This window comes from Akebia trifoliata, chromosome 1 (genome assembly GCF_017979445.1).
Source record: "Akebia trifoliata isolate Shusen 1 chromosome 1, ASM1797944v1, whole genome shotgun sequence".
NCBI classification, from domain to species: domain Eukaryota; kingdom Viridiplantae; phylum Streptophyta; class Magnoliopsida; order Ranunculales; family Lardizabalaceae; genus Akebia; species Akebia trifoliata.
In genome coordinates, this window is record NC_141375.1 from 8,333,658 (window position 1) to 8,349,499 (window position 15,842).

Consider the following 15,842-nt stretch of genomic DNA (forward strand, 5'->3'; position numbering starts at 1 on the left):
TTTTAATGGTAATTAGGGGTTAGAGGCTGCTCACATCCTCCATAACAATGTCAATCAATTCTCTTGGGTGGGACTTCACTCAACGTTTCCTCATGATTACTCACAAGAAAATTATTAGTTTCTCTAAATGCAAAAATATAAAAGACTTTAACAAGTTGGACTTCAATATCTCTAATTTCCTTGATAGAACGACACATGTACCCAGAGGAGAGGGTAAGATTTTCCCTATCAAACAATTAAGAATAATGATGAATGTGTGTGGTTTTGGTACGCGGCTGACGTGGCAAAGGCATAGAACTACACATCTTTTTTCCTATGTATCCCGATGAAAAAGATCTTTAGTTTCATGCCCTTGCACGTCAACCGCATACCCAACCACGTACCAAAATCACGTGCATTCATCACGACTTAACAATTAATTGCAAAGAATGAGTCTGAAGATAATCTTAAATATCCCCATTTAAATTTGATCGTAAGCTTTAGACCATAAACTTTATAGCCTATAACTTGTGTGTTAAGTTGGTGGTTTACAAACTAGCAGTTGCCACGTGTGACTAACGGTTAAGTTAGTTTTATGAGGTAGCTAAATTGATAGTTTGTTAGTTCCTTTTCTTGTTCTTGATCGGTTAAGGACATGCTGTTTTCTTTGTTGTATTCTCATTCCCTTGATCTATAAAAGGGTCTTATATGTATCATTGTGAGAATCTAATTCATAGGAGACCTATGGGTGTAAAAGGGTTTAGGGAAGTGAAGTTTTTTGAGTGTGTTTCAAGGTTCTTGTTCTAAGAGTCCTGTTTGGCCAGTGAGAAAACCTGTAACAGAGAAGAGAGAAGATAATTGTACTGCCTGAGGGTGTAGTACTTTGGTTCTTGATAGTGGATTGGTGGTGTTAATCCTCTCGGGGATGTAGGATTCCGGTTTTGGATCCAAACCTTGAAAAACCTTGTTGTGTTGTCTATTCTTGTTTATTTACTTGTGTGGTTCTGTTTTGATTGAATTCTCACGTGTGGATTGGTTTTAATCGAACATTGTGAAATATCATCACTAACTTACCTCTTGTTCAACTAGAATATGCATTGGTAATCTCCCTTAATGTTGTTTCTTATCAAGGCACCTTAAGCTCCAAATACACCTCGGATATAGCCATCAATATTTAGCTGTGATGAAACCAAACATAATATTGGATTCTATAATCAAATTATTTATAAGAATTCGATTTTGAACCAAATGATCCCTTATTTCCTTTCTTATGTGTTAGTTCCCTAAAAAAATAATTGCTAAATGAAGGAAAATGTAAGTGTAGATGTTGTAGAGGTTTTTTCACTTATTTCACCTTAAACAATTCAAACCTCTTTGATGATGGGTTCTCTTCCTTCACATACTCATTGAGGCACCGGTGTGATACCTGTCAAATACCCTCTGATGCTCAAGTTAGAAATGAAGTTGTAGAAAATAATAGATTTAGCTCTTATTTACTTCCAAAAGTACTTCCTTTCGAGATCTTCTTTCTAATTTATAGGTTCTCATCTTTCCTTCATCATTCACCCTAAGATGCCACCCTCTTTCCTTAATCGTTGGGATTTGGATTTATTTCTTTCTAAATCCTTTAGGTGAATGAAGAAAAGCCCCACATAATAGAACACTATCCCTTTAAGAAGGAACCTTATTGATACGATCAACCACTCCAAGAATTTCGATATATCTTCCCATTAGAACTTAAACATAATAGGGAAACTGGTCATGCTATCAGGTCCGCCCTTCCTTGCCCAAGGATAGATACTCAGCTCACTTGGTTAAGCATCGACAAGTGAAGCTATTGAGCTTCTCAAGTACACACATCTAGGCAATGTTGGATCTAATAGTGATCTAGTCGATCATCAAGCCACTCTAAGATTTAACTCTATATTTACCCTATATATATATGGGTCCCGTTCAGCAACAAACATTTTGGCAAAACATTTTTCAAAACATGGGTTAGAGGTTTTGGAATGGGCTGATTTTTGGTGAGGATGATCTCTACGGTGAGGAGATCATCCTCACCAAAAATCAGCCCATTCCAAAACTTCTAGCAAAAACTACGCATGTATAATTTCGCACTTTGCGAAAAATGATTTTCTCTAAGCCAACGATTTTCGAAAATTATTCTCCGATCCAATCACCCATGAAAGTATTTTTGATTGGATGAGGAAACCTCATGATATTCTCTCACAATTACCTTTTATCACAAAATATATATATATATACACACACACACACAGACACACTCACACGCAGTTTCATGGGATTGGTCAATCTAGGATTTGTGAAATCTCACTTTCCCATGAGTTAAAGGTTTTTCCCCATAAACTAGAGATCTACTATTGGCACCCCAACTTTTGCATATTACAATCCAAAATTTTCAAATTATTTATCATGCCCCAATTAAAGATTGAAACACACTCTTCAAACATTACAAAGGTTTGGCTCAAATTATAATTGTTTACAAATATGACTAGGCTCATACAAAATCTTAAAATCAAACAATAGAAATATATAGTAAAATAAAAAAGAAATAAAAGAAAGAGGGAGCTTCCATTGGCACCCCAATTTTTAACTTATTCTCAACTATTCACTTATTTTCTTTATATTTAGGGGATTTTTCCCAAATCGTGTGCAACATATGTCAAAATTCCAATTCAGAACACTGTTCATTTTAATTTCAAAAACAAGTTTTCCCTGTGAATTCTTCACTTTTATAATTAACGAATTCGTCGATAAATTACTAATGAGATCATTGATATTGCAAAATCGTTGATATTTTCTCAACGAGTTCGTTGATATTAAAAAAGTGACGAATTCATTGAGAAAGAGGAAACTTAATACCTGATGCAGAATCTGATTTGTCTTGAAGAACATATGAGAGTGATGTAGAAGGAATAGATATATTATGATGAAAGTTCTGCAAGTAACCTGGAATTTTCCTAATTCTAGAGGACTGTCGAATAGGAACATTAGATGGTGATGAAACATCAGGAGGTAATGAAATAGGAACTACAGGAGGTATTGATGAATGAGGTATAACATAATGTTCAAAATTTTCTGTTTCTAAATCAGGAACAGTAATGGGAAAAACAAAGCAACCATATGAATTAGATGTTAACAAATTAGAAGCATAAGGAAAACTATGCTCATAGAAAATCACATTTTTGGAAATGATGATTGACTTAGTTGAGAGATTAAACAATTTATAACCTTTGGTTCCTGAAGGATAACTAATGAAGATGCATGGAATTGCACGAGTATTAAATTTACTTCTAGACCTTTCAAAAGTAGAAGCATAGGAAAGACTACCAAAGACTCTAAGATGAGTGTGGTTTGATACTTTTAAAAATAGAAGCTGAAAAGGAGATTGGTTGGATGAGAGAGGTGTGGGAAGTCTGTTGATGATATGAGTTGATGTAAGGAGACAATCAACCCCAAAATGTAAAGGTAAATGAGCTTGGAATCTTAATGATCTAGACACATTCAATAAATGCTGATGTTTCCTCTCAACTATAGCATTTTGTTGAGGGCATTCGACACAACTTAATTGATGGATGGTGCCTTTGGAACTATAAAAATCATCCATACAAAACTCTAGACCATTATCAGTACAAAAAACTTTGATATTAAAATCAAATTGAGTTTTAACCATTTGAAAGAAAGATTGGACAAGTGGTCGAGCTTGAGATTTGGTATGCATAAGATGTACCCAAGTGAATCTTGAGTAATCATCAACAATTGTTAAGAAATATTGACAACTAGTAAGAGATTTAATTGCAAATGGTCCCCAAATATCACAATGTACCAAATCAACTAAAATCTGCGTTGTTTAGCAAGAGGGCATATTGTACAAACATTATTTTGTTTAACAAAAATTTCAGAAATGAAAGAAGACAACAAGTATAATCTGGAAGATGATATATGACCTAGCCTATAATGCCATAGATCATCCAAAACATTTTTAATAGAATGTACAAAAATCTTAGGACTAGAAACAGGGAGAGATAAAGAAGAAAATAGAGTTGGTTGTTGTAGTAGATAGTATAGCCCATTCCTTTCTTTACCCACTCCAATCGTTCTCCAAGGAATTAGAGTCTGCAAAAAATAAAAAGTATCAAGGAATATGAAACAAAAATGAAGAGACTTAATGAATTTGCTGGCAGAAATGAGGTTGAATTAAAAAGAGGGTACACACAATACATCAGTGAGAATGAGAGAATCTGATATACGAATAATACCAATATGTGTGACTAATGCAAGCTGACCATTGGGAAGTTTAACATGAATAGAAATGACAGCAGTTATGGTTGTAAATAAAGAAATAGAACAAACCATATGGTCTGTAGCCCCGGTATCAATAATCCATGAAAGATTATGATTGAGTGAGATTGCAGCATTGAAGCAATTGGAAGAATAAAAAACAGAATGTTTAATATTCAAGGAAGATATACTTGACATCTTGGAAATAAGATGATCTTTAGGAGTGTGTAAATTGCCAACTTGATGCATAGATGTATGAGGAGCATGTGAATTTGCAGATGGTTGAAGGTGGATTATTGCCATGATTGGTTGAAGTTGCTCCAGAGTTAGAGACAATTGAGGAACATTGCAAGTTTGATTTGCAGATTCAATGTGATTTGCAATTGGTGGAGTAGACCTATTCTTGGTAAATTTGTACCCTGGTGGATAGCCATGAAGCTTGTAACACTTTTCAACATTATGGCCAAAAATGCCACAGTGACTGCAAAGAGAACGATTCTCCTTCTTGTTAAAGGATTTGTTCAATCGTTGAGGTGTTGGAGATGTTGGAGATGCTTGGCTCAGCAGTGTAGTGGTATTATGATTGAAATATCCAACTGAAGAAGAAACTTCACGTTGGCGTTCTTCTTGAAGAACAAGGGAGAATACTTTGTTTATAGGAGGCATAAGATCATACAATAATATCTGGCCTCTTATGTGTGAAAAAGTATCATTCAAGCTCATAAAAAATTGCATGACATATTCTTATTACCTTGTTAGATTACAAGAACAACTAGGAACAGATTGAACAGGCTTGTATGTATGAAGCTCATCCCAGAGAGCTTTGAGTTTAGTGTAGTATATACTTACAGAGAGGTTCTATTGAGTAAGAGAAGATATTGATTTCTGGATTTGAAAAATTCTAGGGCCATTACTCTGAGAGAAACGTTCTTTGAGATTCATCCAAACATCAACTGCAGATGTGATACAGATAATGCTGGCTGCTATATCCTTCGTAACGGAGTTGAGGATCCAAGAAGATACCATTGTGTTGCATCAATTCCACGTCATTTTTGATGCTACATCATTGACTGGCATGCTTAATGATCCATCAACGAAATGAAGTTTGTTCTTCGCAGTTAGAGCCATCATCATAGATTTACTCTATGTGTGGTAATTTTCACCATTCAGCAGTTGAGAAACAAGGATGAAACCAGAACTATCGTCATTATGAAGATAGTAAGGACTGGATTGATCTCCATTAAGATATGGAGTTTCAGAAGAAAATGAATGCAGAAAGGGAGAATGAGGAATTTCACCAATTCTTGAAGAAAACAGAGAATTTACTTAAAAAAAATGTGCTCTGATACCATAACAAAAGTAGAAGGAAGAAGATGAATTAAGAAAATGTATTATGAAAACTGTGTATTTATTACAAAATGTTTACATTGATCTATATATAAACATCTAAGCTACATATAAACTAAATCAGTTAAAACTAACTTTCTAACGACTTTGACAACTAATCAAAACTGATCAAACTAACTTAACCAACTGTATAAATTGAATAAGTTGAAACTAACTTTCTAACTACTTTGACAACTAATCAAAACTGATCAAACTAACTTAACCAACTCTATCTAAGAAATTCATTGGAAAAACATATTCTGAGAATTAAAATGAACTTTGTACCAAACTTGAAATTTTTTCATAGTCAGCACACGAAATGGAGATTGAACCTATTTTTAATGGGGTTTAATAAGTAAAAGTTGAGGTGCCAATAGCAGCTCTCATGAATCATAGCATTACTTTCTACTCGGAAGTCGGAAGGTAGTTTTTTCATTCTAAAGGGGTATTCTCGTCATGGCCGTTCATATTAATTTAGCTCCACTATAAAAACAGAAACCTCCGACTGTAACGGCTCATTTTTTCCAGAGACAGAATGGAAGAGAGCCACTTTTTATGCCGAATTAACAGAGAAGACCGTGAACTGAGCCGTAAACAAGACTCCAATTTCTCCAAATGGAAGGTTACTCTCTCTCTCTCTCTCTCTAGTATAACAGTGATTTGGATAAACTAACAAACATGAGTTTTGATGACTTATGGAAAAAACACATGATCCCAACCTTGTAAACACAACTTCCAATGGTTGAGATTTCTCCAAGAATTTCCAAGATGTGTGTTATTAAGATACATATTATACAAATATTCTCAACCATTAGATATTAAAAAAAAAAAAAAAAAAAAAAAATGGTTGAGATCATGTTTTTTCTCATGATTCATTCTTCATGAATCACTGGAACCTGACCCTATTATAAAAGTAAGATTTCATAAATGTGGCTGTTGATATCATGGTTTTTAAACTCGGTTTCGCATCTCCTCTCGTCCAGGCCCGATGCCGAGTCATCTCGGACGAGTTTTCCAATACGTTTGAGACATCTCATGAGTCAAATCAAACAAATGAACGTGAGTCATAAATCTCGGTCAAAAAATGACTTTGTGAGTTGGTCTCGTTCAGCTCCGACACCGAGTTAACTCGGGTGATACATCTCGGTCTCGGACGAGTTTAAAAACCATGGTTGATATACTATTTTAATGACAGTGAATGCCAGAACTATATTCATTTTAGTGAGCTGGCCAAGACCTCACCTCAAGAAGCGGAGGTCTTGAGTTCAAATCCCACCTTAGAGGAAAAGGGACTCAAATATACTAAAACACTGATGTGGAATGTGCACAAAATCATAGATTTTCTCCTTCTTTATCTTGAGTAAAAAATCTATGGTTCTGTGCACATGCCATGTCAATTGAGTATGTTTGGGTATTTTATTTTATTTTTTGAGTTGGTTTATCTTGACCCTTTTATGGATTTAAATTATGTGTCTTTTTCTTTTGTTTCGGGAAGTATTGCTTATTTAGTTTGTCATTTGTTCAGATTCTTATTGGGCCTTCAGATTGGGAAAACCATTCGCTAGGCGAAAATGGAATTGAGAGGTATAGAATACATAATCTCCCAATAAATTGTTCACGTCCAGGATCATATGAGCTTGGCATTGCTCTAGAAGGCGATGCTCGTAAGCTTGATCAAGACTCTATCATTCCTGTGTACATTGGACATGCTGATAATGTCAGGACAAGACTCCAACAGTATGGTCGATCGGGTTCTCATTTGGATCATGGAAAATCAGTTTGTTATCCAATTGATGATGGTAAACGCTTTTGTATCCCAAAAGGACCTGGATTATTTAAGGAGATTTTCTCTAAGGGCTTTTCTATTGTATATAGATGGTCCCCGGTAAGTATAAATTGCTTCTAATAATTCCCATTCGATACGATGGACTTTGAAGATTTGAGAAACTAATCTTTTAATTATGTTAGACTTTAATTACCTAGTCTATGGATATGTTAAAATATAGTATCCACTTGAGTTAAATGTAGTTAACATGATTTTATATCATGTTTGAGACCGAGATGACTTTCCTGAGTCATCTCGGTTTCATTCAGGAACGACACTTATATACACGGTGTCTCAACATTCTCATCATCTCGTGAGATGAAGGAGATGTATCTTTAGACAATATTTTGAAAATCTCGTATCAACCGGGATTTTGTAGATTTTGATTGAAGTGTTTAATTTTTTTTTTTAGATTTTAAATATTTATTATATAAATAAAGAGAGTTGCTATTGCCACACCAATTTTTACTAATGCCGAACCAACTGTGTGCAATTCTTTGGTGATTTATATAGGAATTAGTGTGGCATTAGTAAAAGTTTGTTTGGCAACAGTAGCTCTCTAAGTAAGACATGATTTTATGACTAAACATTCCCTTATCTATTTTATTTATTACAAAATTATAATTATTTCAATTTAAATATATGTAAATCAATAAATATAAACCGAGTTTAATAGATTGTCTCATCTGAGACAACTTGTTCTCGTCCATGGATGAGACGAGATGTCAACCAGGTTTTGAGACCATGGTAGTTAAGGCATGATATTTTGGATGATTTGTCTTGTGGATTGTTTTATGTTGATTCTTCTAGAGATATTTGGGCCTATTTTACCTTGATACTTCAAAATGGCATCTTATACACATAAAAAAGTAACTTTTTTTACTTTTGAAAATTAAAAAACTTGTTTGGATTCAAAAAACTACTTTTAAAAAGTAAAAATTTTTACATTTTAAAAAGCAAAAAGAAAACTACTTTCTCCTTGCTAAAAGTTACCATTTACTTTCTACTTTCTATGCAAATGGGCTCTAAGTGTAAACATCATTGTTACTGAGCCATGCGGCATGGATACCGAGTGTCAAGGTGTTGAACTGTTGATAGTTGTTTGGCATGCTAAAGTCTGAAAATTCTAAGGTGTCAACTTAGTTAAGGTGGTAAGACTAGAGTAGTGTTGATCCCACGCTATAGGTTCAAATTCCATTAAAGTTAGCTAAGTTGTGGTACTTTACAATTTACATAGTTTTTTCCTAGAAGTACACTTTATTTTAATTTGTCAAAGTGATTGTCCTTGTTCTATTCCGTGGATGTAGGCACACTTCTGAACCACGTAAATCCTTGTGTTTTTGTGTGATTTGTTATATTTTCTATTTCGATTTTTTCACACCTACTCAATTCCCCCTTTCCTAAAAGTACACTTTATTTTAATGTGTCAAAGTGATTGTCCTTGTTCTGTTCCGTGGATGTAGGCACACTTCCGAACCACGTAAATCCTTGTGTTTTTGTGTGATTTGTTATATTTTCTATTTCGATTTTTTCACACCTACTCAATTCCCCCTTGCCCCCCCCCCCCCCCCCCCCCCCCCCAAATTTTACAATCTTCCTCTAATAAAAAAAAATGGCCTACTTTCTATCAATTTCTGCAATCTCCTTGTTCAGAACACCCACCTTCCTATACATCTATCCATTATTTTTCCACTCCAACTTGTAGTTAGGGTCTTTCAATTTTTTACAAAATATAAAACCTACCCTACCAGACCAAATTCATCAAGACATTACTCATTTCCTTCCTATTATGTAAGCCACCTTTTTTGAAAACACTCTATGTGACAATTCACAGGATGGCCCTTTTAAATTCTTATCCAACCAAACGAAAATTTCGGTGGAGCATTCCAAAATTCACCACTTACCACACCAAAATTCAAATCATTTGCATTAAAAAAATGGAGTTGAAGCCTCTCAAGGAATCCATGTCCGCATTGAAGAAAGTTTGGGCTTTGAACCTTGTTCAAGTCCTAGAGGGAAAGAGGTGAATAGGACTTTTGAAAATCATAAAATTTTCTTGCCTTGTAGTCTCCTAGGTTGGTCAAGTATGGGATTCTACAAGCGAAGGCTATTCACCTAATGCCAATTTAAACTTATGGTCTCACCTTAAACATACAAGATTGAACATTCTACCAAGGCAAACAGTGAGACAATGTCATGGCATAAAACATAGAAACTAAATCATGTGTAGAACAAGAATTAAAGCCATTGACTCTTGAGAGAGACCTAGTCTCCAACAAGAGCTTGGTTTTTGGCAGGGATCAAACAAGGAGAGACATGGGGTTGAAGGAGTTCAACTAAGGCCAATGGTCTCCTAGAAGTAGAGAAGGCTTTTAAGGTGGAGAGAGCAACAAGGGAGCCTATTTCTCTAAGTTTGGTGACCAAGAATTTATAGATTTTGAAAGCTCAAAGGATTTTTGGCAGTGACACCACAGGAGCATTCCAAAATTCACCACTTTCCACACCAAAATTCAAATAATTTGTTGGCACCTGGCACCTGGTGGTGGCACTGCAACAAATGGGCTTCTGCCACCGCTGAGGGAAATTTCTGTGGTGGTTGGAGATGGCACCGCCAGCTTGCTGCTGCCAGAGGAATTCTTTGAATAAATTAATTTCAAAGCTTCATGCAATTTTGAAGCTTTTTAAAAATGTGTTTTTGAATTTTGGAAAACATTCGATGGTGGCTTCACTAAAAATTAGTGTATCATCTGCAAATTGGAGATACAGAAATTTTCTACCCACTTGAAAGCCTTTCATTAGTTAGTAATTTTCCATTTTCTTTAACTTCTCCTATGGCTGTTTCAGACAAGGAAGAGGGAAAAATTCACCTTGTCTCTTGATGATCTGAAACTTGTAAAGTACTCTCAAGTTTCAAAGAAAATATCTCCTTTATTCTTAAAGCCCCTCCTCTCCTTAGAGTAAGGGAAATGAAAATGGCATTCACACTCTTATTAGTCGTCTCTCTATCAAAATACTTATTAAAGGTGCCAAGTCAAATAACCCTTTCTTTCAGATTCATTATTATCAAAAGAGGAAAGATTTCAAACTGAATTAAATTTTTGAGCTTGTCTGTTAGGGTCCTTAGGTCAAGACTTAAACTTTCCTTTCCATTACACCTAGGTATTTTTTGAGCATTGGTATGGGTCTTAACATTGGGTATCTGAGCCAAACCCACATCCAATGTTTGAGTCAAGCGGAAGCGACTATGAAAAAAGAAAAGGGGCTCCGCTATAGTGTAGGATATGAAAGGGGTCCTGGAAAAGGGGTGGGGGGCTCCGTCAAGTGGGCCAACGAGAGTGTCGGCCTTGAAGCGTAGGGGTATGTTAGGATCCTTAGGTTAAGACTTGAACATACTACTCCATTAACGTCTAGTTATTTTTGGAGCATTGATTTGGGTCTTAACATTGTCCTCTTCAAAGTTGGGATGTGATAATGCATTAGAAATCTATCAGAGTTCTGTTTTGCTTACTCCTGAAAAATGAAGGGAAACTTCAGTCGTCTGTTTCCTGTCATTTGTTTTTGTTTCAGTTTCTAAACCTTTTACATTTCAGTTTACCTCATAATTCAGTGTCATAAACTTCATTATCCTCATTTGCACCTCATCTTTAATTATTGGACAAAGGATAAGTTTAACTGGTTATGTAAATATTTCAAAATCATATCTAGTTATGTAAATTTTGAGATTTTTATTATTGTCTTTTTAAAACACCCATTTTATAACTACTCTTCTAGTACTTAAGAATCCGCTTCATTGTTGATAAACACATTCAAACCATAGTTTTCATAGTAAAGTCATGACGTATTTAGTAGCAATATCAGTATCTTTAGAAGAGATACCAGGTTATATGAAATTAATTTTCTTCCTAGTTTATTATTTTCATTACTTTGCCAAGATCTTCCAATTGTTGAATGTTTAATTGACATTAAAAAAAGGAACAAGTGTTCATATATGTGTAGAAAATAGGCTCAAGTGTTTTTTTATCTAAGTCCCTCCTCTTTAGATTCTCTCACAATCATTCTTAAATTTTATGTAGATGAAAAGCAAATCGAAGCTCAGAAAATAGAAGGTCGTCTGCTTGAAAAATTTGATTATGCATGGAATAAAGGTGGGAATGGTGCCCGTCGTCCCAATGATATCTTTAGAAAACTTGACAAAAGCACCAACTCTTCTCTTAATACATCAAAAAAGCTTCTACAACAGATGTACCAATTCGGTACTTGTAATGATTGGGAGAGTGGTGATCATCTCCATTCTCAAATTTTCAAATTTGGAAGATCGCAGCCTCGGTTGGTCTTGTATAAACAAGTTGGCAATGAGGAGTATTCCACCATTTGTGGGGTCACCTTAGGTGATGGATCTATTTGTGAAAGAATACCTATTGAAGGAAGAAAAAGATGTGGAGAGCATAAAGGGCAGAGAATGCACAAGTCCTTCACTAAGTCGGTTATAGAAGAAAAATCGCTAGTCTGCGGTGTGGATTTAGAAGATGGGTCTATTTGTATGGAAGTCCCAGAGATTGGAAGGATAAGGTGTGAACTACATAAAGGAAAGAGGATCAACACTTCACTTGTTATTCCGGAGAGAAATATTCTCAAGTATGAAAATATTACTGTTTGTGGGGCTACCTTGGGTGATGGGTCTATTTGTAGAAATATACCCAATGAAGGAAGAAAAAGGTGTGGGGTGCATAAAGGGGAGAGGCTCAGCACTAGTACACACATTATTCTTGAGAGAAATTTTCCGAACTATGAAAATATTACTCTTTGTGGGGCTACCTTAGCTGATGGGTCTGCTTGTAAAAATAGACCAATTGAAGGAAGAAAAAGGTGTGGTGTGCATAAAGGAGAGAGGATCAGCACTTCTAGTACTACACACATTATTCTCGAGAGAAATTTTCTGAATTATGAAAATATTACTCATTGTGGGGCTACCTTAGGTGATGGTTCTACTTGTAGAGATAAACCAATTGAAGGAAGAAAAAGGTGTCAATTTCATAAAGGGGAGAGGATCGGCCCTACTACACACATTATTCCTGAGAGAAAATTTCTGAACTATGAAAATATTGCTGTTTGTGGAGCTACCTTAGGTAATGGGTCTACTTGTAGAAATAGACCAACTGAAGGAAGACAAAGGTGTGGGGTGCATAAAGGGGAGAGGATCAGCACTACTAGAACTACACACATTATTCCCGAGAGAAATTTTCTGAGTTATGAAAATATTACTCTTTGTGGGGCAACCTTAGGTAATGGGTCTACTTGTAGAAATAGACCAATTGATGGAAGACAAAGGTGTGGGGTGCACAAAGGGAAGAGGATTGATGAGTACATGTTTAGTCCAGTTAGAGGAGGGACATCATCGGTATGTGGTGCGAGTTTAAAAAATGGGTCTTCTTGTATGAGAGCTCCAGTGCATGGAAGGAAGCGGTGTGCACAACATAAAGGAATGTGGGCGTAAAAAAGCATTCCTGGTAAGAAATTACTGAATTAGTTGTATATATTTTGTGTGTGTAGCCTATGTGAACTCTTTGTGATGGAAGAGAAATAATGTTGTTAGTTTTATTTTAGATCACCTAAAGACTATATTCTATGTTTGTTGGAACATATGGTGTTCTTAGTGTAATGGGTAATGTAATCATTTCACCTTATTGTATATTATTAGTGTAATGGGTAATGTGATCTTGAAATTGGGTTTGCGCTGTTTGTTCTTCTCAAATGACTTGTTCTTGTACTCTCACCTGATCTCTGAACTTTCTCAGACTTTCCTTCAATAAGGTTAGTTTATGATTTGAACTTAGGAAATTTATCTGAAATCTCACATTTGGATCTTTTAGGTTCATATTTTATTTTTGAAATTGTTTCTATTTATTTTCTCAATTATCAAGGTCAATTGATCTCTCTAATGATATGAGTTCCGTTGGATCTCTTGAATTGAGGAAACAATATTTTTCCCATCTTCCACCTAAAAGCATTAGGAATTTCACCACCAAATTTTTTTCTATCGTCTTTGGTTATTTTTTAAATATATTTCATTATTCTCGAGTAGATTTGCATTGAGCGTGCGCACAAAGCCATTCAAAATATAATTGTGGCACAAATAGTACTGATGTTTCAAAATACCAAATACTTCCAAAATGAATTATAGTCAAGAAAAATTATCAAAAAGAGAGTTTACTAATTGATTTTTAGCTTCGTTTTAAAATTCATCAAGTCAACTCGAAATTCAGCCGAGTCAACTTGATTTAAATGCTCATTGAACCTAGTAGTCAATTTGGCCGAATCAGCAATAAATGCTCCAAACTCTACCAAGTTATTTAGTTGTATATAATATTTTTTGTGGAGAACAAAAGATCATATATATATATAGTCGCCAGATCATGGGGCATAAGTAAAAATAATGTAATAACAATAATTTTTCAAACTATAGGTTAGAAGTTTTGGATTGAGCTGATTTTTTATGAGGATGATCTCTATTATGATGAGAAGATCATCCTCCAAAAAAAAAAAAAAAAAAATCTCCAACATTTGAAACTTCTAACCCCATCAAAAGTGATTTAGAATGTAGACCTTCAATTTTTACTAATAATTAGTAATCCACTTTTGATGGAGTTAGAAGTTTCAGATTGGGTTTATTTTTTGTGAGGATGATCTTCTCATCATAGAGATCATCCTCACAAAAAAATCAGCTAAATCCCGAAACTTCTAACCCATATTTTGAAAAATGATTGTTTTCACTTATCTCCCTTGAATGCCCCCCATATAAATACCCTCCTATTTCACACCTTTTCATCATCAAGTGATCAGGTTTTCAAGGATGAAATTTTTCTACGAACATCTTTGATACCTATGGATTTAATCGAGATCACAATGATTGTTAATCCCATTGAGTTTGATAATCATACAATGTTTGGATTGGAATCTTAAAATATCTTAAAAGACAGATTTAGGGTAGAGTTGGAATTATAAAATATTTTAAAAGGTTTCTCTACATTTCCCTAATCTTCTCTTTACTTTTGGAGAGAAAGAAAACTCACATTTTTTCTCTCTCTTCTTCTCTCCCCTCTTAACAATCCAAACAAGAGAAATGGAGAGAAACTCATTTATTCTCTTTTCTCTATTTCTATCAATCCAAACACAGCGTAAAGGATCATTAGATAATTAAAATATGAAGTCGAAAAATAAAATTAAAGTTTGAACTTAGGAAAATGCTAATATTGAATCAATCTAGTCTTAGATGTTGTGTGGGATATTTTTGACATTTCCTATAATAATGGTGATAAACACAACAATTGCAAAATAGTCCTTGCATAACTCATAAGGGTCCCGTTCAGCAACAAACATTTTGGCAAAACATTTTTCAAAACATGGGTTAGAGGTTTTGGAATGGGCTGATTTTTGGTGAGGATGATCTCTACACCGTAGAGATCATCCTCACCAAAAATCAGCCCATTCCAAAACTGCTAGCCCCATGTTTACAAGTTGAAAATCGTGGACCGTCAATTTTTGTAAACCATTTTTGATGGGGTTAGAAGTTTAGGAATGGGCTGATTTTTGGTGATGATGATCTCCTCACTGTAGAGATCATTCTCACCAAAAATCAGCCCATTCCAAAACCTCTAACCCATGTTTTGAAAAATGTTTTGCCAAAATGTTTGTTGCTGAACATTTCCCAACTCATAAATTGTAGAAATTCCCTAGAAACCACAATGGTCTCCAAAATTCCAAATTTTGGCCCACAGGTTGAGTGAGTGACCTCCTATAACTTGGGCTTGGGCTTGGGCTTCTGAATCTAAAGGACCCGTAACAAATGCCAAGATCACTCATCCTATAAGAAAAATTATTCTATGATTGAGCCAGCAAACCCATCAAATGGGTGAGCCCAATAACCAAATAGATTGATCATGGCTCACACTTATAGAAAGATGTGCAAGACCAATAAAAATTTATAAAACCATCATAATTGAAATATGATTAATTTGACTTTTAGACAAATTAACTAAATATATGTTTGATTGCATGGTAAACTCTAAGGAAATTAGTTTGTGCTGTAAAACTTAAATTTAACACTGTTGAGTGAAAATAAATAAATAAAAAAAGGAGGGGTTGGGGGGCATGATTTGCTACACACATGATATTTGCCGTTTGAGGTGGCAAATTTTTTCTCATTCCTCCCCTCTATAAGAAAATGATTTGTCACGCTGCACCAAATTTAGATCTCATAAATGCCCTCATTTTTACAAATAAATTGAAATAAGCAAGGTCATTTTGGTAAAAACAAATAAAATGGCAACCAATGACCCTATAAACGAGGAGG

General features: G+C 34.9%; 1 protein-coding gene across 1 annotated transcript; it reads left to right on the plus strand.

Moving 5' to 3' along the window:
* Window positions 1-6,162: 6,162 nt before the first annotated feature.
* Window positions 6,163-13,244, plus strand: LOC147410636 (uncharacterized). The gene is made up of 3 exons (XM_086437683.1): window positions 6,163-6,289; window positions 7,193-7,556; window positions 11,566-13,244. The coding sequence occupies exons 1-3, from the start codon at window positions 6,203-6,205 to the stop codon at window positions 12,984-12,986; spliced, it is 1,872 nt and encodes a 623-aa protein (XP_086293809.1). The 5' UTR covers window positions 6,163-6,202; the 3' UTR covers window positions 12,987-13,244.
* The last annotated feature ends 2,598 nt before the right edge of the window (window positions 13,245-15,842 follow it).